Source organism: Danio rerio, chromosome 15 (genome assembly GCF_052040795.2).
Source record: "Danio rerio strain M-AB ecotype USA chromosome 15, GRCz13ab, whole genome shotgun sequence".
Classification (NCBI taxonomy): Eukaryota; Metazoa; Chordata; class Actinopteri; order Cypriniformes; family Danionidae; genus Danio; species Danio rerio.
The window spans coordinates 35747132-35770746 of record NC_141035.1 but is presented as its reverse complement, the minus strand read 5'-3'; the positions used below and the strand labels follow the sequence as shown (position 1 = coordinate 35770746).

Here is a 23615-nt window from a genome sequence, read left to right as displayed (position 1 = left end):
CAGTGGCAAACAGCATTTCCTGTTGTTTACATCCTTATTTACTTCCTTTCTACAACAGACTGCTAACGCTAGAATTGTAATAGATCTAATTTAACAAATAAAAATACAGGTTGTGGCTAACAACCCACAGCTTTGTCTATTATGGTTTTAGCCGAATCCAGCACTGAACTAGAAGTTATCCTTTGTCAAATGCTAGCTATATATATATATTTATAATTCTTTGGAACATAATTAAAATAAACTATAAGCACAAAGCTCTCTTTATGTTATGTCCTTTGGAAGCCCAAATACAGAAACAGAAGAACTCTGTGAAAGCAAATGTCTGCCCTTGCATTAAACTTTGAGGATATTATATTCAGAGATGTTGTTTATGTTCACATAGCAACATTATACATCAACTAAAGCTTGAAACATGATGTCATAGTGGACCACCCCTTTAAGACCACTTTAAGCAGTTGGCGTTTTTGTGTGGAGTTTGCACGTTCGCATGGGTTTCCTCCGGGTGCTCTGTTTTTCCCCACAGCCCAAAGACATGTGGTATAGGTGAATTGGGTAGGCTAAATTGTCTGTAGCGAATAAGTGTGAATGAGTGTGTATGGATGTTTCCCAGAGATGGGTTGCAGCTGGAAGAGCATCCGCGGCGTAAAAACATATGCTGGATAAGTTGGCGGTTCATTCCATTGTGGCGACCCTAGACTAATAAAGGGACTAAGCCAAAAAGAAAATGAATGAAAAATCTTATTGAGCACAAAATAAATCTGAAATATACTGTACAATAAAATGTTAGTCACTAAGATATATTTTAAATCCATTAAAGTTCACCTCAAAATAAAAATTCTGTCATTATTTTCTCATCCATAGCAGGAACAAAAAATACTATGGAGGTCTATGTTTATTTCAACATTCTTCAGTTCCCTTGTGTTCAGCATCTTTTTAAAGTAGTAGCTTGAATCTATATAATAAGCGCTTCCAATGTCGTTTCCTCAGCATTGAATATGATGTTATTAGCTTGTCCAGATGCTGATAATATGATAATTCACTGTCATAAAACAGATGTTGTTTCCTTGTAGTTTAATACAGCTCCATCACTTAAAGCAGGAACAACGGTGGTGCCAGTTAACTAGATGAGATTTTAAAATCCACATACAGTATAGCTACATATAGCTATGTGTATGAATTAAATAAGTAAATAGATAATAATAAATGATCATCAAATCCAGGTCATTGATTTCCTCTATTCTATGTTTTATTAAGTTCAGAGTTTGCATCTTACTTTCCCAGAATCGCCAATGCTAAAAGGTCAAGCTATGCTACTGTACAGTATACCTGCAGGTAGTCACTGGTCATGTGCAGTGCAACCTTCGTAGGGGCCCTAACACAAACACGACACACAGACCTGGCACACTTACTAGAGACTCATCCAAGATCAGTGTCAGGAGAACAGTGCTCTCTACTGGCCATATGAATCTACACACATCTATGCTAATCATTGCCGACTCAGCCACGCATCTGTCATAACAATCACACTGAAGTTTACAAAGAGAATGCAGTAATGCTGTCAATACAACTTTTATAATTAGCGCTTGTTTATTTAAAAATAATTATATGCAGCCTACTGCTTTACATTTACATCATCAGTTGAGTTTGTAGTTGCTGAAGATGTACACAGTTAAATATTTAGAATATTAACTTCAAATATAAGAATAAACCCCACAGGTTTTAAATCATGTGTGTTTTAAGTGTGTTTTATCCAAAATGTAGCATTTTATTTTATTCATTAATTCGTTTTCTTTCAGCTTAGTCCCTTTATTCATCAGGGGTCACCACAGCGGAATGAACCACCAACTTATCCAGCATTTGTTTCACACAGTGGATCCTATTCAAGCTCCAACTGACCCAGCTGGGATTCAAACCTTCTTGCTGGGATGCTAACTACTATACCACAGTGTCCTGAATTTTAGTTTATCTTGGGGAAATATTATGTGGTATTTTTTCATAAAAAATAAATAAATAAAAAATCAAGAATGAATTAGGTTAATAAAACAAACCAATGTTACTTTTAAAACTTCATCAAAGAGTCTTAAAAGAAATATGAAGTATAGCAATTTCTGATTAATAAACCATCTCCAGGCCATTCAAGATGTTTTTATTATTTAGGGTTTTGGAGAGAAACATGATAAAAAACAAAACATTTCTACTTTTAAATGTCAGATAAATAAACACTTTATGTTTGATTTTCTGTTTATCAAAGAGTCTTGAAAGTAATATTAAATAAAACATTTTAAATTGCAAAAATAATAATAATAAAAAAAAAAAAATTAGCCCCCCTTTGAATTTTTTTCTTTTTTAAATATTTCCTAAATGATGTTTAACAGAGCAAGGAAATTTTCACAGTATGTCTGATAATATTGTTTCTTCTGGAGAAAGTCTTATTTGTTTTATTTTGGCTAGAATAATAAAAAAGGTCAAAATTATTAGCCCCTTTTAAGCTATTTTTTTCCCGACAGTCTACAGAACAAAACATCGTTATACAACAACTAGCCTAATTATTCTAACCTGCCTAGTTAACCTAATTAACCTAGTTAAGCTTTTAAATGTAAATGGGCGCTGGTGGGAGGTGTGCATTGGCACATCGGCACTATTGTGCTACAATAGTGATATTATGTTTATATAACAGTTCGATGGTTTAATTGTGTATATAAAAAAGAAAATCAAACACGGAGAGTCTCCAAAAACCTTTTGTATGAGGAACTACTGCCATTTTTTAACATCTGCAGCTGACGTCAGAACAGCAGGAACAGTTGCTCATTCACAAACGTCACTTTAGAGCTAGTGTATAAATGACTCTATAGCGTAATGTCTAAAGTGACAACAAAGCAGGTGATTTTGCTGACATTTTAAGAATATAAGGCTGAACGCCATGAAATGCAATGAGTCCAGAGACATTTCCCAGTATTGCGGTTTCAATAGGAAGATCACCATAATTAACGCCGAAAAAGCCAAAGCAATGCAAACACTTTCAGATAACTGTTGTTTGCTATAAAGAAAAACGCTAAACACACGCGGGCATTTCTTCTGTCTTTCGTTTTACTGAACTAGTCCACAATAACGAAAACAGGAGACTCAAACATTAAAAACAAACAGATGGCCAACCAAAAAGTAACTCACGGTTATACATAGAGTGGCCAACACAAAATACATACATTGCTGATATGCGAGTCCCTATACACTCATCACAATTACTATGGTATAAATACAGCACTACAACATACTAAAGAGAGAGATCAACTTCGGATATCATTTACCAGTTTAATAATGATTTGATCAGCTGTAGTTAGTTTTTCTTCTCTAATGTCTTTTTTTAAAGACCTCTTCTCCCTGATTACCATACAGTCTTTCCTCTGTGTTCCAACACTTTCCTCTTCGCTAACAGCCTGTCCTCATCTATCCCTTCCTCCCTCCCCTTCCTCTTTTCCATCCTTCTCTTCCTTTGCTTTCTCTGTTCAACAGTGTTTCCTTCCGCAGAGTCCGCTCATGTTTAAGGATCAGATGCAGCAGGATGTCATCATGGTGCTGAAGTTTCCTTCCAACTCTCCCGTCACTCACGTGGCTGCAAACACACTTCCACACCTGACCCTTCCAGCCGTGGTCACAGTCACCTGCAGCAGGCTCTTCGCCGTCAACCGCTGGCATAACACCGTGGGTAAGTCTCGATAAGGTTCTAATAGTTTTGGGTTAGTTTTAGTTTCTATTTCGTTTTGACTGTTTGTTTTCAAATTCAGTTAGTTTTAATTAGTTTTAGAGGTAGAATTACTAGTTTTTATTAGTTTCTATATTTTGAAATGTCTTAGTTCTAATTTAGTTTTTATTAGTTTCAGTATTATTTTCAGTTTTTAATTTTTTGTAAACAAGTATATTTGTTAGGTGGAAGATTCAAAATCAACAGGATAAATATTGTATAATAAAAACTGTCATACATTTTTTTAAACATGTATTCAGAGAACACATGAACACTATCATCTACCACAACCATCTACCCATCCTCAAATTCTAAGTACAATATGTGTGCAAGGCTGCTTCTGAGATTAGACACACAGTAGTTATGGGCAGGGCTGAATTAACCAATGGGCATTATGGGCACAGGCCCAGGGGCCCATCCGATTTTGCCTACTCTTCATCACGAGGAAGACAAGTAGGAATCATTAATAAGTGTGTACATTATGGAGGACTCAGATTTCTAGAACTGGATTGAAGAGATGTTATCCAAATCATGTGCATTATAAGTTTGTAGAAGTTATACATTAAAAATACCCTTAAATATAAATTTAACTTGAACAAGTATATTAAAATCTATCAATTTCCCCTGGTTGTATTCATTTTTTTTTCAAAGTGTGATTTAAATGCTTTAAAAATAAGTTAAATCTTTGTAGACTAGAAATATATGTACTGTATATCATTTATTTAAAAAATGTGGGCAATACATTATCGATTCATTTTATTTAACAAATATTACATTAATCATTTTTTTTAATTCAACTATGGGGTGCGGCTATAGGAGGCCTACAAGACATTGTGCCCAGGGGCCTCTGAATTATTAATCCGGGCTTGGTGATGGGAAGTTCAGATTTCTAACGCGGATGTTTGGACTCAACATTATGTAGTCAGCAATAGTAATTTCAGTCAGTTAAAACATCACCATGATCTGAAAAATGTCTTACAGTAAAGTTTTGCACCCCAACCGGATCGTAATTCACTTATTTAAATTCCATTACGATTGTCTGTTATGAAATAAACGTACAATTTTCACCAGATCCTCTTATTTAAGTCTTCGGTTTACCCGTGCTGCAGTTGTTCCAAGTTCAGTTCAGTCACACAGCAGGCTGTACTGTTTGTGTTTGGTTTACTGAATCACGCATGCGCAGAATTATCGGTTCTAATAACTGAATGAGAGTATATATTGGATTATTTAGAGTCAGAGGGAGGTACTGTATTAGGCATGTTATAAAGTAAGTTGTTGGTGGATAAGTGCTTACTTGAGACGCAAATCGTTTCAAATGATTCAGTTCGATTTGGTGAGCTAGTTCAACCGGTTCACTTAGAAGATCCGGTTAAAAAGATTTGTTCGCAATCGCGATACAGAAATAAAACCCATTATTGGGCACAAATGGGATCTGGCCAATGGCAGCAGGAGTTTCTGAGGTGCGAAAGGGTCAAACACAAACACCTGCAGCACAGATTATTTTTCACTTCTAAATGGCTTACAGTAAGATTATGTATTAAATACATTTACAAATACGAAAACAAAGGAGGTTTTAGCTATAATTTTAGTTAGTTCCAGTTAGTTTTGTTTCTACACAATACACTTTCAGTTAGTTCTAGTTTTTGAAAAAACTCTCGTTTTTATTTTTATCTCAGTTAACGACAATTATTTTACATTTTAGTTTTCGTTTTTCGCTCATTTTCATTAGCTATAATAACCTTAGTGTGTATGCACTTTATAGTTACCCACCAGTTATTAGCTTTATTAGGAATAGTTAACCCAAAAGGGGATATATATTTTCCCATTATTTACCTTTAAGCCATACTAGATACAGTATATACTGTAGGCCTTTATAATGAGTTCTTGATGCTCCAAAAAGTGCATCCAGCTATCAGTTATATAAAGTAATCTATAATAACCCAGTTGGTTAAAAATGCCCTCAGATGGTTTTTTTTCCTATGTATTAAAATTTTCTGATTATTTAACCACCTCCAAACCTTCCAAGATGAAGGTTTTAAAATGAAGCATACCATGATTTTTCTATCTAATGCAAGTTCATGGGCCTTAATGTATATCATTGTGAATGTCTAAAATCTGTATTTACAGTTAAGTGGTCCAGGTGACCCTAGTTAATATATAAATCATAATTAGCTAAAATAATACTGTAATAATCAAAAAACAATTCTAGAGCTTAAAACTGCTTACCTGAAAAACGTACTGGAAAAAATAGCTTTATCTGGCAAACACCTCTGAGTTTTCATTGGTTCGAAGCACATCAAATGAAAAGCAAATGAGAAATGTCTTGAAGAGAGTGTGGCATGTCAGATATACTAGAGAGCATTTTATTGGTCAAGATTTGATGAGAAACTGAAGTATGAGCTGACGTTCATTGATCGATTTAGGCAGAAGTGACAAACTGCAAGCTGTAGATGTTTATATTAGTTCAATATTTTCTAAAAGCGAATATTGTCACTGTTTTGAGGCACAGTAGCAAACAAATATCCTTAAAACTAACAAACTGAAACTAAGAACTAAATTTTTTTTTTCCACAGGACCTTTCACATCTGTTTACTCACTGCTGTAAATTTAGTTTACAGCATGTTAAAAGTATGAATTTTATTATTGAGAGAAAAACATGCAATGAATTGGTACATTATATTGAAAGAATTACTCAAAATGATATACCTTTTAAGCTATAAAAGCTTGTCTTGGTTTAGCTCTGTAATGCACAGTCACAAAAGAGCGGAAGAAAGAAAAATCTTAAATCAATTTTTTTTCATTTAAGATAGTACTGTTCCTTAAATTAAATCTAAAATGCAACAAAAAACTACCCTGGTATGCCACTTGGCTGTACAGTATGTAAGCAACCTATGGACTTTTTATAAAACAAACAGCAATTTTCATATTTCTGAATGCACTATTCCTAAAAAGTTCACCTGCGAGCTCAAACAGCCACGCTTGTTCTATACTAAAACGAATGCTTGGAGAAATAATACTGTTGATGTCAGAATTATTAGCCCCCCTTTGATTTTTTTTTTCTTCTTTAAATATTTCCCAAATTATGTTTAACAGAGCAAGGAAATTTTCCAAGTACGCCTGATAATATTTTTTTCTTCTGGAGAAAGTCTTATTTGTTTTATTTTGGCTATAATAAAAGCAGTTTTTATTTTTTTTAAATGCCATTTTAAGGTTAAACTTATTAGCCCCTTTAAGCCATTTTTTGATACAGAACAAGCCATCGTTATACAATAGCTTGCCTAATTACCCTAACCTGCCCAGTTATCTTATTAACCCTTTAAATGTCACATTAGGCTGTATAGAAGCATCTTGAAAAATATCAAGTCAAATATTTTTGTCTGTCATCATGGCAAAGATAAAACAAATCAGTTATTAGAAATGACTTATTAAAACTATTGTTTAGAAATGTGTTGAAGAAAATCTGCTCTCCGTTAAACAGAAATTAGGGAAAAATAATTCTGACTTCAACTGTATATGTTCCCATTATTTACCTTCAAGCCATCCTAGATATATAGGCCTTTATATTGTCTTTATATTAAGTTTTTGAATCTCTAAAAAACTGGGTCCATCTATCAATAATATATGGTAATCTATAAAAATCCAGTTGGTTCTTCCGATTACTCACACAAAAAATACACAAAATTATATAATAATGCTCCAATTTTACGGTGCAAATAAAACAAATCAACTGAATAAACAAGACCCATCCTACCAACATACTATTCCTAACTTCACCTAAACCCTCACGCTTATACGAAAAAGAATGCTTGCAAAGGAATAGTAACAAAGTAACTCGTACTAGAACAAAAAAAAACAGCCACATGTTACCACTTGGCCATGTGTGAACAACATTACCCAACTAGCCGTTTCCCCGGAGCCCCCCTCACCTGCAGGTCAGAGGTCGGGTGCCGTGGCGACGGGCTAAATTAGCCTATCACGGCCTCTCCTTTCGCCTCACACCTCCCCAGCTGTCACTGCAACACATAGTGATGGCGAACTCTCTCTCTCACACTACTAATGGCTGCAGCTGCACAGCCGCTTCTGAGTGTTTGTCGGCCCCCCTCCCAATAATAAGGCCACCACACTGAGCGCAAAATGGCGATCTCTGCCTTGTAGGGTTGCCTCTGGGGTGCTATAGCTCTGGCCTGTCTGACACTGGAGAGGGAGAGAAATCAATAAGCACCGTGGAGATCTGGCTGGTGGGTCTCCAGAAAAAAACCCCGTGTCTAATGGGAAGGAGGTCAGGAAGTGGACTTGACTGCGGCGGCAGGGCAGGTGTCTGAGGATAGGGAATGTGAGAGGGTGCGCTGCTCAAAAATAATGTTCTTATTTTGAATGTTTTACTATATAGAACAACATGATACATGAAAAAATAAACATAGTATGTCATAATTAGTGTTGTTAGTCTGTTACTTGTAATTAATTGCATCTAAAATGAAAGTTTGTTTACCTATATATAATTTGTATTATATGTAGACCATTTTGAGAGATGTAACCAATGACAATGGCCCCAACATATTTCTTTTTTTACATTGTTAATGTCTGTAGCTTCCGGGAATCTAAAAAGAGCCCTACATTGATAAATAACGTTATGATAGCTGTTATGACATTAAGTTGTGATTGAATTGCCTCTTGTTACAGTTATGACGTAGTTCAATAACAAGCAGGAAATGTTCATGAGCCAATGGCATGACCACATCAAAATTGTCCACATAAATATAAACATTTCCTTAAATATAATACTAGAAGTTGTTTAGCCACTGTTTCCTTGGTTACTATAAGAGCTTGTGTAGCGAACGCAGACGCGGTTCGCGTCGTCCGCCTCAGTTTCGGCCCTTGTTTTGACTCGGGAGGCGTGTCCAAACGCCAGGTAACCACTATATAGTGAGCACGGTAGCATTAGTCGGCAGGAGAAGCACTTTAGCAGCATCTAGAACAGCAGCCTGTAAGTACATTTAAGATTTGTTTCAGTTGTTGTGTATGGTTTGAGGACTTGTTTCCAGCTGTTTGTGTAAAGTTGTAGGACATTTAAACTTGCTTTCAGTTGTGTATAATACTAGAAGTTGTTTAGCCACTGTTTCCTTGGTTACTATAAGAGCTTGTGTAGCGAACGCAGACGCGGTTCGCGTCGTCCGCCTCAGTTTCGGCCCTTGTTTTGACTCTCGAGGCGTGTCCAGCTGAATTCAATCAGCTAGTGCTTTGGGGTTATATAAACAACTAGTTCACCGCGGCAGCAGTCGCGGCAGCCTCGTGTGAAGACCGCCTCGTGTGAAGACCGACGAGGGTAAAGACCATCGACTCTACCTGCGCGACTCCACCGAGCAAAGACACCGACAAAGCACTTGAGTACTTTACTGTATTGTTTTACTTCACACTTATTTTTTGTTGTCAGTGCACTTTTATTATGTGTTTTCTAATTCCTGTTGTTACTAACACTCGCAAAACACGGGAGGTACGCTGCAGGCGTAATCCTCACAACCTTCGTTCAATACATGTATCTACTATTTCACAACTCTCTCTCTCCGTGGGCCTCTGGAATTGTCAATCAGCTGTTAACAAGGCTGATTTTATTACCTCCATAGCTACATATTCTGACTATAATCTCATGGCTCTAACTGAGACCTGGTTGAGGCCGGAGGACACTGCTACACATGCTACTCTTTCTGCTAATTTCTCTTTTTCCCACACTCCTCGTCAGACAGGGAGAGGGGGTGGGACTGGACTACTAATTTCCAAAGAATGGAAATTTACTCTGATACCGTCCCTGCCAACAATCAGCTCCTTTGAATTCCATGCAGTCACCATTATCCACCCCTTCTACATAAATGTGGTTGTCATCTACCGCCCACCAGGTAAATTAGGTCACTTCCTAGATGAACTGGATGTTCTTCTCTCATCTTTTTCTAATTTTGCCACTCCCTTATTGGTGCTAGGTGACTTCAACATTTACGTTGACAAACCGCAAGCTGCAGACTTTCAGACTCTGCTTGCCTCTTTTGACCTAAAAAGAGCACCTACTTCTGCTACCCACAAATCAGGTAATCAGCTAGACCTTATTTACACACGACACTGCTTCACTGATCAAACAATAGTAACTCCACTACAAATATCTGATCATTTCCTTCTGTCTCTCAACATCCACATTACTCCTGAGCCGCCACACACTCCAACACTGGTTACCTTTCGCAGAAACCTACGATCTCTCTCACCCAATAGACTATCCACCATTGTTTCAGACTCTCTTCCTCCATCTCGCAAACTCACTGCACTTGATTCGAACAGTGCCACTAATACACTCTGCTCCACACTAGCATCATGTCTAGACCGATTATGTCCTCTTGCATCCAGGCCAGCCCGCGCCAGTCCTCCTGCACCCTGGCTCTCGGATGCTCTCCGTGAGCATCGCTCAAAACTTCGGGCTGCAGAGAGAATTTGGCGGAAAACTAAAAATCCTGCACATCTCTTAACATACCAAACTCTTCTGTCCTCTTTCTCAGCTGAGGTTACTTCTGCAAAGCAGACGTATTACCGTCTGAAAATCAACAATGCCACTAATCCTCGCCTACTTTTTAAAACATTTTCCTCCCTCCTCTATCCTCCTCCTCCACCCGCATCCTCCACACTTACTACTGATGACTTTGCTACATTCTTCTGCACCAAAACTGCAAAAATCAGTGCTCAATTTGCTGCACCTACAACAAACACGCAAGATACAACACCAACACCACACACACTCACCTCTTTTTCTCAGCTCTCTGAGTCTGAGGTGTCCAAACTTGTGCTATCTAGCCATGCAACCACCTGTCCACTCGATCCCATTCCCTCTCATCTCTTGCAAGCCATCTCTCCTGCAGTCATACCAACACTGACTCACATAATTAACACATCTCTTGACTCTGGTTTATTCCCCACTACATTTAAGCAGGTTAGGGTAACCCCACTGCTAAAGAAACCCAACCTGGACCATACACTACTTGAAAACTACAGACCAGTATCCCTGCTTCCATTCATGGCCAAGATTCTGGAGAAAGTAGTGTTCAATCAAGTCCTGGACTTTCTTACTCAAAACAATCTCATGGACAACAAGCAATCCGGCTTTAAGAAAGGCCACTCAACTGAGACTGCCCTGCTCTCGGTCGTGGAGGATCTCAGACTGGCTAAAGCAGACTCTAAATCATCAGTCCTCATTTTGCTGGACTTGTCAGCTGCTTTTGACACTGTCAACCACCAGATCCTGCTATCTACGCTTGAGTCACTGGGCGTTGCGGGCACTGTTATACAATGGTTTAGATCTTACCTCTCTGACAGGTCATTCAGGGTGTCTTGGAGGGGAGAGGTGTCCAACCTACAGCATCTAAACACTGGGGTACCTCAAGGCTCTGTTCTTGGGCCACTTCTCTTCTCCATCTACACATCATCTCTAGGACCAGTCATCCAGAGACATGGATTCTTCTACCACTGCTATGCTGATGACACCCAGCTATACCTCTCTTTTCATCCTGATGATCCCTCGGTTCCAGCTCGTATCTCAGCCTGCCTGTTGGATATTTCACACTGGATGAAAGATCATCATCTTCAGCTGAACCTCGCAAAAACGGAAATGCTTGTAGTTTCTGCCAACCCGACTCTACACCATAACTTTTCAATCCAGATGGATGGGGCAACCATTACTGCATCCAAAATGGTGAAAAGCCTTGGAGTAACGATTGATGACCAACTAAACTTCTCTGACCACATTTCTAGAACTGCTCGATCGTGCAGATTTGCACTCTATAACATCAGAAAGATCCGACCCTTCTTATCTGAACATGCAGCTCAACTCCTTGTTTAAGCTCTTGTTCTCTCCAAACTGGATTACTGCAACTCTCTACTAGCTGGGCTTCCAGCTAACTCTATCAAGCCTCTTCAGCTGCTCCAGAATGCAGCAGCACGAGTTGTCTTCAATGAACCTAAACGAGCACATGTCACTCCGCTGCTAGTCCGTTTGCACTGGCTGCCAGTTGCTGCTCGCATCAAATTCAAAACTCTGATGTTTGCCTACAAAGTGACTTCTGGCCTTGCTCCTTCTTATCTGCTCTCACTTCTGCAGATCTATGTGCCCTCCAGAAACTTGCGTTCTGTGAATGAACGTCGCCTCGTGGTTCCATCCCAAAGAGGGAAAAAATCACTTTCGCGAACGCTCACGCTCAATCTGCCCAGTTGGTGGAATGAACTCCCTAACTGCATCAGAACAGCAGAGTCACTCGCTATTTTCAAGAAACGACTAAAAACTCAACTATTTAGTCTCCACTTCACTTCCTAAGCTGCAATTGCCTCTTTGAATATCACACTAATTGTACAAAAAAAAAAAAAAAAAAAAAAAAAAACTACTAACACTTCCCTTCTTAGACTTTACAGACCTGAAACTTGCCTTTAGTACTTATTCATTGTTGCTCTTAGTTGTGTAAATTGCTTCCTTGTCCTCATTTGTAAGTCGCTTTGGATAAAAGCGTCTGCTAAATGACTAAATGTAAATGTAAATGTAAATATGCATCCGTGTGTAAGTATACATATACACACACACAGTGCATACAAACATATGCAAACGTAAACTTTTATTTTGTATATGATTAATCACAATTAATAATTTGAGAATATTAGGCAATGCATTCATTCACTTTCCTTCAGCTTAGTCCCTTTATTCATCAGGGGTCGCCACAGTTGAATGAACCACAAACTTATCTACCATATGTTTTACACAGTGGATGCCGTTCCAGCTGCAACCCAGTACTGGGAAACACCCATACACATCACATGCACACACATACCCTACGGCCAATTTAGTTAATCCAATTCACCTATAGCACATGTCTTTGGACTGTGGGGGGAAACCCGAGCACCCGGAGGAAACCCATAAGGAGTACATGCAAACTCTCCACACAGAAATGCCATACTGGCCCAGCTGGGATTCGAACCAGCAATCTTCTTGCTGTAAGGCGACAGTGCTAACCACTGAGCTACCGTGTCGCCCATATTAAGCAATAGTAATTATCATTAATATTTCTAGATAATTTGTTCTCTCCAAATTACTTTTTTGTTGTTGTTTAAAGTATGAATTCTATTAACTACACATTGTGTTTGTTTCTTTGGTTTGTTTGTGTATATATATGCAATTTTCTCTGCCTCCTTGAAAATGAATGATTTTCTTGTAGTTTCAAGCAACATCGCTCAATGGCCCAATGAACTATTTTTTTATAACTATGCATGATGAGATATTAAATACAATATGTTTTGTGAAAAATCACAATATTTATCTCCTCAAATGTGGATTAAAGTGAGGATAGACAAAGTGAAATCCAGCAATTCAAAGCAAATGCCTCAAACACATACAAATTTAGACAAAGCAAGGCAAGGCAAGTTTGTTTATATAACACATTTCATATACAGTGGCAATTCAAAATGCTTTACATAAACAAGAATAAAAGAGACAAGTATAAGAAAATAAAAACCAATAATAATAATGGTTAAAAACAGATTAAAATGTGTCAAAACAGGTTATAAAACAATGAAAAAGAAAAGAAATACATAATAGTGCGATCTGTCGGACGTAGCACAGTGCTCATTCAGTAAACATGTGTAAATGTGTGTGTGAGCAGGTCTTCGAGGAGCTCCAGGATATTCACTTGAGCAGGCCCACCACCTCCCTATTGAGATGGACTCGCTGATTGGTGGGTTTGACATGTTTTATTGTTGTTAAAATATTTATTCCGTCACAAACTTTACAAATGTAAGTAGTTTGTACGGTGGGTTTATACTGTATTGCTGAAAGATCTTACTCTGTGGTTCTGTATAGCTGAAATTACACTTCGAATCAGTCCACAGGTTGATTGCTCAATTTGAAGATTCAATAGAAAAACATTTATTTTTGACATTTTTGTGATATCGAAGTTATCAGTGCTTTAACTAAAGAAGGTCAACATACAGTATTTGAATGCACAATTAATTACTAATCTAAGTGCATATTACATTACATTTAACCTCTAAAATCACTTTTATTTGAGCAAAAATGCTTTAAAGTTATAAAACTGTAAAATAAAGCAAATTTGATTCAACTAAATGTTGTTCCACAAAAAGAATTCTGGTTAAAATGCTTTTCAGTTCCCTTCAAAACATCAAGCAGCTCTTTTCAACAATGATAACGCAAAGTACACTACCTGACAAAAGTCTTGTCGTCAATCCCAGTTGTAAGAGCAACAAATAATAACTTCTAGTTGATCATTTGTGGCAGAAGGTATATTTTTCTGATGAATTATTTGTTGAACTGCATCCCAATCGTTACAAATACAGCAGAAGACCTATTGGAATCCGTATGGACCCAAGATTCTCACCGTTTGTTGAAGGAGAAATCATGGTTTGGGGTTAATTTCAGTATGGGGGTGTGCGAAAGATTTACAGAGTAGATGGCAACATCAACAGCCTGAGGTATCAAGACATTCGTGCTGTCCATTAGATTACAAACCACAGGAGAGGGCAAATTCTTCAGCAGGATAGTGCTCCTTCTCATACTTCAGCCTCCACATCAAAGTTCCTGAAAGCAAAGAAGGTCAAGGTGCTCCAGGATTGGCCAGCCCAGTCTCCAGAAATGAACATTGTTGATGAAGGAGGAGGCATTGAAGATGAATCTAAAGAATCTTGATGAGCTCTGGGAGTCCTGCAGGAACGCTTTCTTTGCCATTCCAGATGACTTTATTAATAAGTTATTTGAGTCATTGCAGAGATGTATGGATGCAGTCCTCCAAGCTTATGGTAGTCATACACAATATTAACTCTTTTTTTCACTGCAGCTTGACTTTATATTCTGTACTGTATATTATTTTTGCTAAGTGACAAGACGTTTTGTCTAAGCAAAGTCATACCTATTTTGAAATAATTAAAAATCAAGGCATGATCATATTTTATTTTGGTAAAATAAGCATAATCTAGAAGCCTTTGCCTTTCATATAAGCCACTTCTGATGCCAAATGATCAACTAGAACTATTATTTGTTGTCCCTGAAACTTGGATAGGGGACAAGACTTTTGTCAGGTAGTGTAAGTTTTTTTTTTTTTTTTTGTAAATCTAATGATTACTCCTTGATTGTGTTCCAGCAAACAACTCAGGCACAAACAAGAGGCAAATCACAGACCTGGTTGACCAGAGCATTCAGATCAACACTCAGTGTTTTGTGGTGACGGCAGATAACCGCTACATCCTGGTGTGTGGGTTCTGGGACAAGAGTTTCCGAGTTTACTCCTCAGACACAGGTCAGAAACACTTAGTGGATGTAAAGCCAATATTTTATCTTTATGTTTACATTTAATCTTCACTTTCTCACCTCAATGATCTAAGAAAATTTGTTTCTCTAATGTCTTTAGTAAGTTAATAAAACATTTTTGGACCTTTGACCCCTTTTATGATTTTACATTATTATGAGCTTGACATCACCAGGTTTGCTTGATTTTTATTACATTGCATTACATCCATGCATCTTGAACCGACTAACAGAGTTGCACTTTAAATTGTTTGCAGGCAAACTCACTCAGATCGTGTTTGGTCACTGGGATGTGGTCACGTGTCTGGCACGCTCAGAGTCTTACATTGGCGGCGATTGCTACATCGTGTCTGGATCCAGAGATGCCACTCTCCTGCTGTGGTACTGGAGTGGACGACACCACATCATTGGAGACAACCCTAATAACAGTGAGTAACCATTATACTTAAAGGTATAGTTCACCTTTATTCGCCTTTAAGTGATTGTAAACCGTTCTGTTGAACACAAAAGAAGATATTCTGAAGAATGTTGGTAACCAGCAGCCATAGTAGGAACAATATGCTATGGGTGTCAATGGCTGATTCTTTGCAGCATTCTTCAGAATATCTTCTTTCGTGTTCATGAGAAGAAGTAATAAATATACAAATAAAAGACATGTTTTTGAAACCCTATTTCAATCACTTTAAAAGACTTAGTTTATACTTTCTTTCTTTAAACTTAAGACATGTAGCAACAATTGTGCATCATTGTCTGTAATGTGGGCTGTAGGTGCTCAACTTTTCAAGATAGGCTGCTCAGTGGTTGCTGCAAACTTTTTATCTCATTGCGTTAATGTGTTTCTGACTGGAGGAACATATTGAGTAGGGGGCGAGGTTTTGTTTTTGTGCTTCTCCTTTCATTTTTCGCTCACAGCAAACTAATGGTTGTAGGAGCGTGGCTTAGTGTATTTTGCTCAAACCGTCAAAATGTCATTCCATAAGATTACCAAAACATTCATCGTCATTCATTTTCTTTTCGGCTTAGTCCCTTTATTAATCTAGAGTCGCCACAGAGGAATGAACCGCCATTACCAAAACAAATTAATTTACTTATTTATTTTCAGTAGATTAACTATCAGTACATGGATCTTTACAGGGATTGTTCAACCAAAAACAAGCATTTCATTAGTCCCTTTCACACAGTGATACCGGTAAATATCCGGAAAATTTCCGGAACGACTTTACCGGTATATTCAAAAAAGCGCTGTTCACACAGGCACGGACGTTATGGAAATTTTCCGGAAAAGAGCATTCACACATCCATTCCAAAATACCGGTAAATTCTGACAAAATTAACCAGAAATGAGCTTTAAACGGCTGCGCTTGCATTTGTAAACTTTTGACTAAATTACAAACTCTGTGGATAATCAGTATTGTGAACAACTTTCGCAGGATCACTTTTGCATGTCGAGATGTTCATAATATGTGCGTGTGCAGGCGCTCACAGGCTGTTTCGCAGGCACACGCAAAGCTTGAAGGTAAACAAACAACGGCTTGTCATAAGCATCTCATGATCTCGATGATTATTTATACAGTTGGCATTAAGAAGAACATATAAACGTGATCTGACTAACTTCTAGCAGCTAAATGTGTCTGGAAAAATATTCAAAGGCTTTTATTCTCATAAACCGCGCGGACGTAAATGCATCTGACAGTTGTGATTGGCTAAAGCAGACGTCTCACGTCAGCACGTTCTAGACGTGCACGCGCTTATTCCGTCAATCTTCCTTCTGCATTCACACAGCGCAGCATTCCGGCAAATTGCCGGTAATGTTACAACTTCTCTTTCCGGAAAATAGCAAGAACGAATTTACCGGTATTTTCAAAAAGGACCTGTTCACACATACAACCTTTCCGGAAAGGTCTGTATGTGTGAAAGGGGCTATTGTTTCATTTGTTTTATTTAGGACTTCATTTACGCATTATTCACTTGTTACAAACCAGGTTCAATTTCTTTTTTTTCTGTTGAACATAAAATAAGTTATTTAGAAAAATGCTGGAAACCATTAACTCATGACTTCCATTGTATTTGTTTTTTGTACTATGGAAGTCAATGGTTATTCTGAGTTATGCTGGAAACCTGTAACCATTAATTTCCATGGTACAACAAACAAATACGATTAAAGTCAATGGTTACAGGTTTCTAACATTCTTCAAAATATCTTCTTTTTTCAACATTCAACAAAACAAAGAAACCCATAAAGGTTTAAAACCACTTGAGGGGGAATAAACAGTGAGTAAATTACATTTTGGGGTGATTTCTCCCTTTACGAAACTGATCAATCTTTTTATTCATGAGGAAATGAATCAGGTCACAAATTTAATGTACTTGTTTATGAATGTAAAATGTCTATAAAGTTTAAAAGGCTAAAGTGCACATTAAAAACAAAAACCAGTTCTGATCTCAGAAACGGAGAAGTCTTCTATAAGTTATGTATGACAAACCAATGTTTAATTTGCTATTTAACAATAGTCTTTTTTAATTTAGGAGCCCGTTAAATGGATAGTTTATCCAAACTTGAAAAAAAAAACTGTTAATTTACTGTTTATTGCTAATTTACCCTAAAATTATCCAAGTTGTAGGTGAAAAACATATACAGGCAAAACATAATTAACACCCATGCATCCTGACAATACATTAAGGTCTTAGGAAGTAAAATCATTGGTCTTTGAAAAAAAAAAAATTATAACAATGATCACAATTTTATTTGGTTCGCTGAGAGAGCTGTCTGAAAGAACCGGTTCATGGAAATGAATCAGGTTTTCTCTCACTACTTTAACTGTTTCTGAATGTAAAGCATTGATAAAGGTTTATAGACCAAAGCGCACAATAAAAACAAGATCCAGTTCTGATCTCCCTGAAACGAGACATCCCAAACGCAAGCACAAACAGGGTGTCCACAGGGTCTTAAAAAGTATTAAAGTTGATCAATCAATGTAGAGAAATTTAAGTATTAAAAAATCTTAATTTGGTATCATTTTTAAATGCAATGTATGGTTGTATGCTAAAGCTTGCCAGGAATAAAAATGTGAATACCAGGATGCTGTGTAGTTTATGAAATCAATGAAATCCTACTAATGGGTTGCAGCTGGATGGGCATCCGCTGTGTAAAACATGTGCTGGATAAGTTGGCAGTTCATTACGCTGTGACAACCCCAGTTTAATAGAGGAACTAAGCCGAAAAGAAAATGAATGAATGAAGGAATGAATGAATGAAATCCTACTAGATTTGACATCATGCTGCTTACTTTACTGCAGTAAATGAGGCATCACCGTTATTTCTGTAGTTCTATAGGCGCCATCCTGCTGAAATAGCTAGAATTAATCAATTTTTATTCAGTATTCTGAATATTATATTATTATAAATATTATTTATTAATATTTAGTAAATATATTGTAAGTGAAAATTTTAAACCAGTGTTTCCTGGTTAAAAAGTGGTTGAGGTCTTAAAATGTATAGAAAGAATCTTAAAAAAGGTCTTAAAGGTATGGAATTTCACTCTTTGATTAGTGTAGATACACTGATTTATTTATTTATTTTAAATAGTTTATTTGTTTGTTTTGGGGTTGTATTTAGTTGTTTGTTTCCTGATTTTTAAGAGTGAAAAAATAGAATGAATATAAAATTAAATGTGAATCTTAATGCAAATAAATTAAATAACAAAAATATTTACAGGGTGTCTGCGGGGTCTTAACAGGATTAAAAGTTGATAAATCAATGTAGAGAAATGTAAGGCCCTTAAAAAGTATTAAAACTCTTAAATGCTATTTTGCAAGGTGTTGAATTTGATATCATTTTTGATTATGCAATGTATGGTTTTATGCTAAAGTCATCATGCTGCTTTGTTTACTGCAGTAATCGAGGCATCACCATTATTTCTGCAGTTCTATCGGCGCCTACATGCTGAACTAACTAGATTTAAAAGATTTTTATTCAGTATATGAATAATGTTTTAGTTTTGGATTTATTTCTTACATTAATATTTAGTAAATACATAGTAAATTAAAATCTCGCCAGTGTTTCTGGTTGAAAAGTGATTATAAGGTCTTAAAATTTATGGAAAGAGTCTTAAAAAAGGTCTTGAATTTCACTCTCTGATTCCTGTATATACTCTGACAAAGCATTATACAATCACAGACTAGAGGCATTAATATTACAATAAAGTTCATTACAGAAGCTCACGCACAGAATATATTTTTTCCAATTGTACATTAATCACTATAATAACAAAAGCTATTACTGCATAACTAATGAATGCATTATAGCTCATAATTGTTCCGGGATTTGTTGTTGCAGTAAGCAGAAATCTTTTTTTTTTTTTTGTAACATGAGCTGCAAACACGTTATTAAGTAAACAAGCCTACATGCCTGTGCTTGCTTCTCTATGTGTTTTGCAAAGAAACCAGTGCATTTGTTAGACGTATTGTCCTTGTTCCTGGTGTCGTGAGCTGTGGTTTAGGTGAGCGTGTTCTCTAATTAACTTCAGCGATGCTCAGACAGTTAATTAAGGATTTCAGCTCCACTGCCTCCAATTAGCGAGGTACAGTCCTGCTCCTGTTTTCAAAGCACAGGAAGCAAAACTCCCATGATATTCACACACAACTGCGCACTGTGTGCCCTCACAAAGGACACTAATGGTCTGTGTGCTTCATACTGGAGGGAATTATGAACAAAGGACTATTTATATATATTTTTAATGAGGAATAAATCGAACAATGTTAACTTTATCAAGCCCACGGTACACCAATTGCATTCTGGTGTCATTATGTCCGGAATGTGATATATTAATAATATCAGTGGCAGTACGAGTCGTCTCAGAGTATTATTAATGGACTGTAATTACATATATGCACTGTAAAAATAAAAAAAATCAGTAAAAAAAAAAAAAAAAAAAGGTCAAAAGACTGGCAGCAGGGCTTCCAGAGATATTCCGTTAAATTACAGAAAATAACTAAACAAAATTACATGAAAAAAACTATAAAAGCACAGAACAAACTTTAATTAGCATTTAAATTGTGAAAAAATAACAACAACAAAACACTGTCAGAATAAAAAATATAGATAATCTGTAAAAAGTAATTTCTTTGCTTCATAATTACTAATTATTACTGTAATTTTACAGATTATAATGATACTGGTAATTACTGCCATTTTACTAATTATTACTGCAATTATACAGATTATTACTGTAAATATATAACTTATTAGTGTAATTACACAGATTAATTTATGTATTTGTACAGATTATTACTGTAATTATACGGGTTATTACTGTAATTATACAGATTATTTAATGTGATTGTACAGATTAATTAATGTAATTATGAAGATTATTACTGTAATTATACAGATTATTTAATGTGATTATACAGATTATTACTGTAATTGTACAGATTATTACTGTGGTTATACAGATGAATTAATGTGATTGTAAAGATTATTACTGTAATTATACAGGTTATTAATGTAATTATACAAATAATTAATGTACTTGTAAAGATTATTACTGTAATTATGCAGGTTATTACTGTAATTTTACAGATTTTTAAATGTGATTATACAGATTAATTAATGTGATTGTAAAGATTGTAAAGTTGGTGTCATGTGAGGATGCCTGCACAACAAAGTTGAGGATCAAGTAGCAGTTTGTTAAGAGAATCATCTTGCATTTAAAGCTTGAAATTGGAACAAACATGTGCATAGATAGTCCCAAGCATAAAGGCAACAAAGTAGCAAAGCAAAGCAACGGGTCAAACACGGCAAGGGAAACCGCGTTGTAATGCTCACTAAACTGTTAAAGACTCAGCAACAATGTGTCTGTGTGTGCTGAGTTTATAGTCCTTGAAATCAGTCCATAACGTTCTTCTGGCTGTGTGTGTGTAATCAGTGAGAATTAGGAACCCGGGTGTGTGAGGTGCATGCTGGGAATTGTAGTTCACATTAACATAGCGTATGTAGTTCTCCAGCGGTTCACAGTCGCTAGATAGCTGGTGATTGTAACAGTTAGCATAACAACATTGTTACCCACTGATCAATTTTTTTACAATAATAACCCATTTTTCCATAAGCGTTTTTTAGAGTTGGATCAACAGCTATTTAAAGGCATTTTTACACTATGCATTACAAAAAACTAAACAATCGCAATAAATAAAACATCAAGACAAGGGTGTCAAACTTTGCAGTTTAAGTCCAACCCATTGTGGGGAAAAATACAATATATATATATATATATATATATATATATATATATATATATATATATATATATATATATATATATATATATATATATATATATATATATATATATATATATATATATATTGATAGTTTACAGTGCATGTATTATGCAGTCTACAAACAATATTATTTGCCATTATGAACCTCAGGTTAATCTTCCTATGATTACTATTTTTAATAGTATTTATAACAATTTGACTGAAGATTTGTTTACCTATTTTTACAGGAATAATCTGTAAATATTAATGTAAAATTACTTGTTACTCTCTGAATATACAGAAAATGTCCTTTAAAAAACTGAAAAAAAAAACGTAATACCAAAATACAAGCAATAACTGTAAATTTAATGTTTTAATTTTTTATTATAGAACATATTTGTAAATAAATTTGTAAATTGTGACAAATAATTCTAATCAAAATTATTAGCCCCACTTTTTTTTTTTTTTTTTTTTTTTTTTATATTTTCCAAATTATGTTTAACAGAGCAAGGAAATTTTCACAGTATGTCTGGTAATATTTTTACATCTGGAAAATGTCTTATTTGTTTTATTTTGGCTAGAATACAAGCAGTTTTCAATTTTTGAAAGCAATTTTAAGAACAAAAGCTATATATATTTTTTCGATAGTCTACAGAACAAAACATCATTATTGCCTAATTACCCTAAACAGAAAATGGGGAAAAGAATAAACAGGGGGGCTAATAATTCTGACTTCAACTGTATATAATGTCTGTTACGCTTTAATTTAATGTAAGATATGACCACGAAGACTTGAAATTACTAATTTACTGCTTAATACTGTAAAATTCCCTCTAGGGCTGCACAGTATATTATTTCAGCATCAATATCACAATGTGTGAATACGCAATAGTCACATCACAGAATTGATTAATTAAGTGGGAAACCCTATACTTAACCATATACAGAACAAATTTATTTTATTTATTTAGAGAACACACATTTATATATTTTAAGGCATGTTACTGTGTACCAGTTCAAGCTTTAAACCATTCATGCACAAGAATTTATCAAATATGTGGCTTTAACATCGATTAACTGTATTTTGTATTACAACAAAAACTATACAGTGTGATTTTTTACATTTGATTACATTGTTTGAGTACTTTGCATTGTTATGTGTACCTCAACACTGTTAGAATATCCAGAAAACCATAAACCACTGTCTCTTTCATTTGTAACTTTGTTCTATGGTATGCATTGAATATATGCTTGTAATTTGTTTATTATACTTATAAAATACACACTCTTCATGCACTCCACACCAGTTTGACAATATAAAATAATAAAACATTTAAACTCTTCAGAGTAGATTGTTTCTGAAGCTGACTTTAAAAATGGCTTCAAATGAATGAGGAATATATCGAGCTTCTCGTATAGGCAATGAACATTGCCCTCTAGTGGTGTATTTTTAGATTGTTTTAATGATTTTTTAGAGTAATGCTTAATTTATTCATTAGTTAGTTTATTAATAACTCAATAACTCACAGAATTTTCTTTGGTTCAGTCCATGATTTATCAGGGATCACCACAGCGGAATGAACTGTCAATTTTATCAATAACTAATGATATTTACTATACATTATAATTAATAACCATAACTAAGACAGTATAAAGTATTCATAAAATGAACTCATTAGCTGATTGAAATTAACAGTTTTATATAAAATTAGCTTATTAATTTTATTAATAAATTTGACCTTAAATAGATTCTTAAAAAATCTTAAACTGCTTTTATTCTAGCCGAAATAAAACAAATAAGACTTTCTCCAGAAGAAAAAATATTATCAGACATGCTGTGAAAAATTCCTTGCTCTGTTTAACATCATTTGGGAAACATTTAAAAAAAATAAATAAATTAAAGGGGTTGAATAATTGATAATTGTATATAATAGAAGGAGTTCAGATGCATTTCCATTGAAAATTAGCATTTTTCTCAGTATGTTGAGTCATTTCACATTAAAGATCATAAACAGAACCTTTTCTTTGCCCTCACAGTGAAATTACTGAAGCTACATACAAGACCCTGATAAAAATGCTCAATTAAGAATCAATTTTCAGAGAGAATTTAGAGGTTTTTGCATCTGAACTTTTCATATATACAAAATATAAACCTGTTTAAAAAAAAAGAATGAATAAATACTTAAATGCTTATTGCATTGCTTATTGTTTGTATACTGTAGTTATGATATTGGCATATGCACTAATTTAACTGTTTATGCTCTTTTTATTAGATTCCCTGTAAAATAT

The 23615-nt window shown here is 35.4% G+C and overlaps 2 protein-coding genes across 9 annotated transcripts in view; both read left to right on the top strand.

The window, feature by feature from the left end:
* Positions 1-23615, top strand: part of nbeab (neurobeachin b) — a 569044-nt gene that overhangs the window by 531721 nt on the left and 13708 nt on the right. For 5 of the 8 annotated variants that reach the window (XM_087284306.1, XM_087284305.1, XM_087284302.1 and 2 more), the window contains 4 exons: positions 3526-3703; positions 13414-13485; positions 14905-15060; positions 15326-15496. In XM_087284306.1, the coding sequence (XP_087140432.1) occupies positions 3526-3703; positions 13414-13485; positions 14905-15060; positions 15326-15496 (577 nt within the window). Of the gene's footprint in view, positions 1-3510; positions 3704-13413; positions 13486-14904; positions 15061-15325; positions 15497-23615 lie in introns of all 8 variants that reach the window. The other 3 variants (XM_087284304.1, XM_087284300.1, XM_087284299.1) reach the window with 1 other exon arrangement.
* Positions 6884-13310, top strand: LOC141377868 (uncharacterized). The gene is made up of 2 exons (XM_087284378.1): positions 6884-9630; positions 9712-13310. Exons 1-2 carry the CDS (start codon positions 9183-9185, stop codon positions 11607-11609), a joined length of 2346 nt encoding a protein of 781 aa, XP_087140504.1. The 5' UTR covers positions 6884-9182; the 3' UTR covers positions 11610-13310.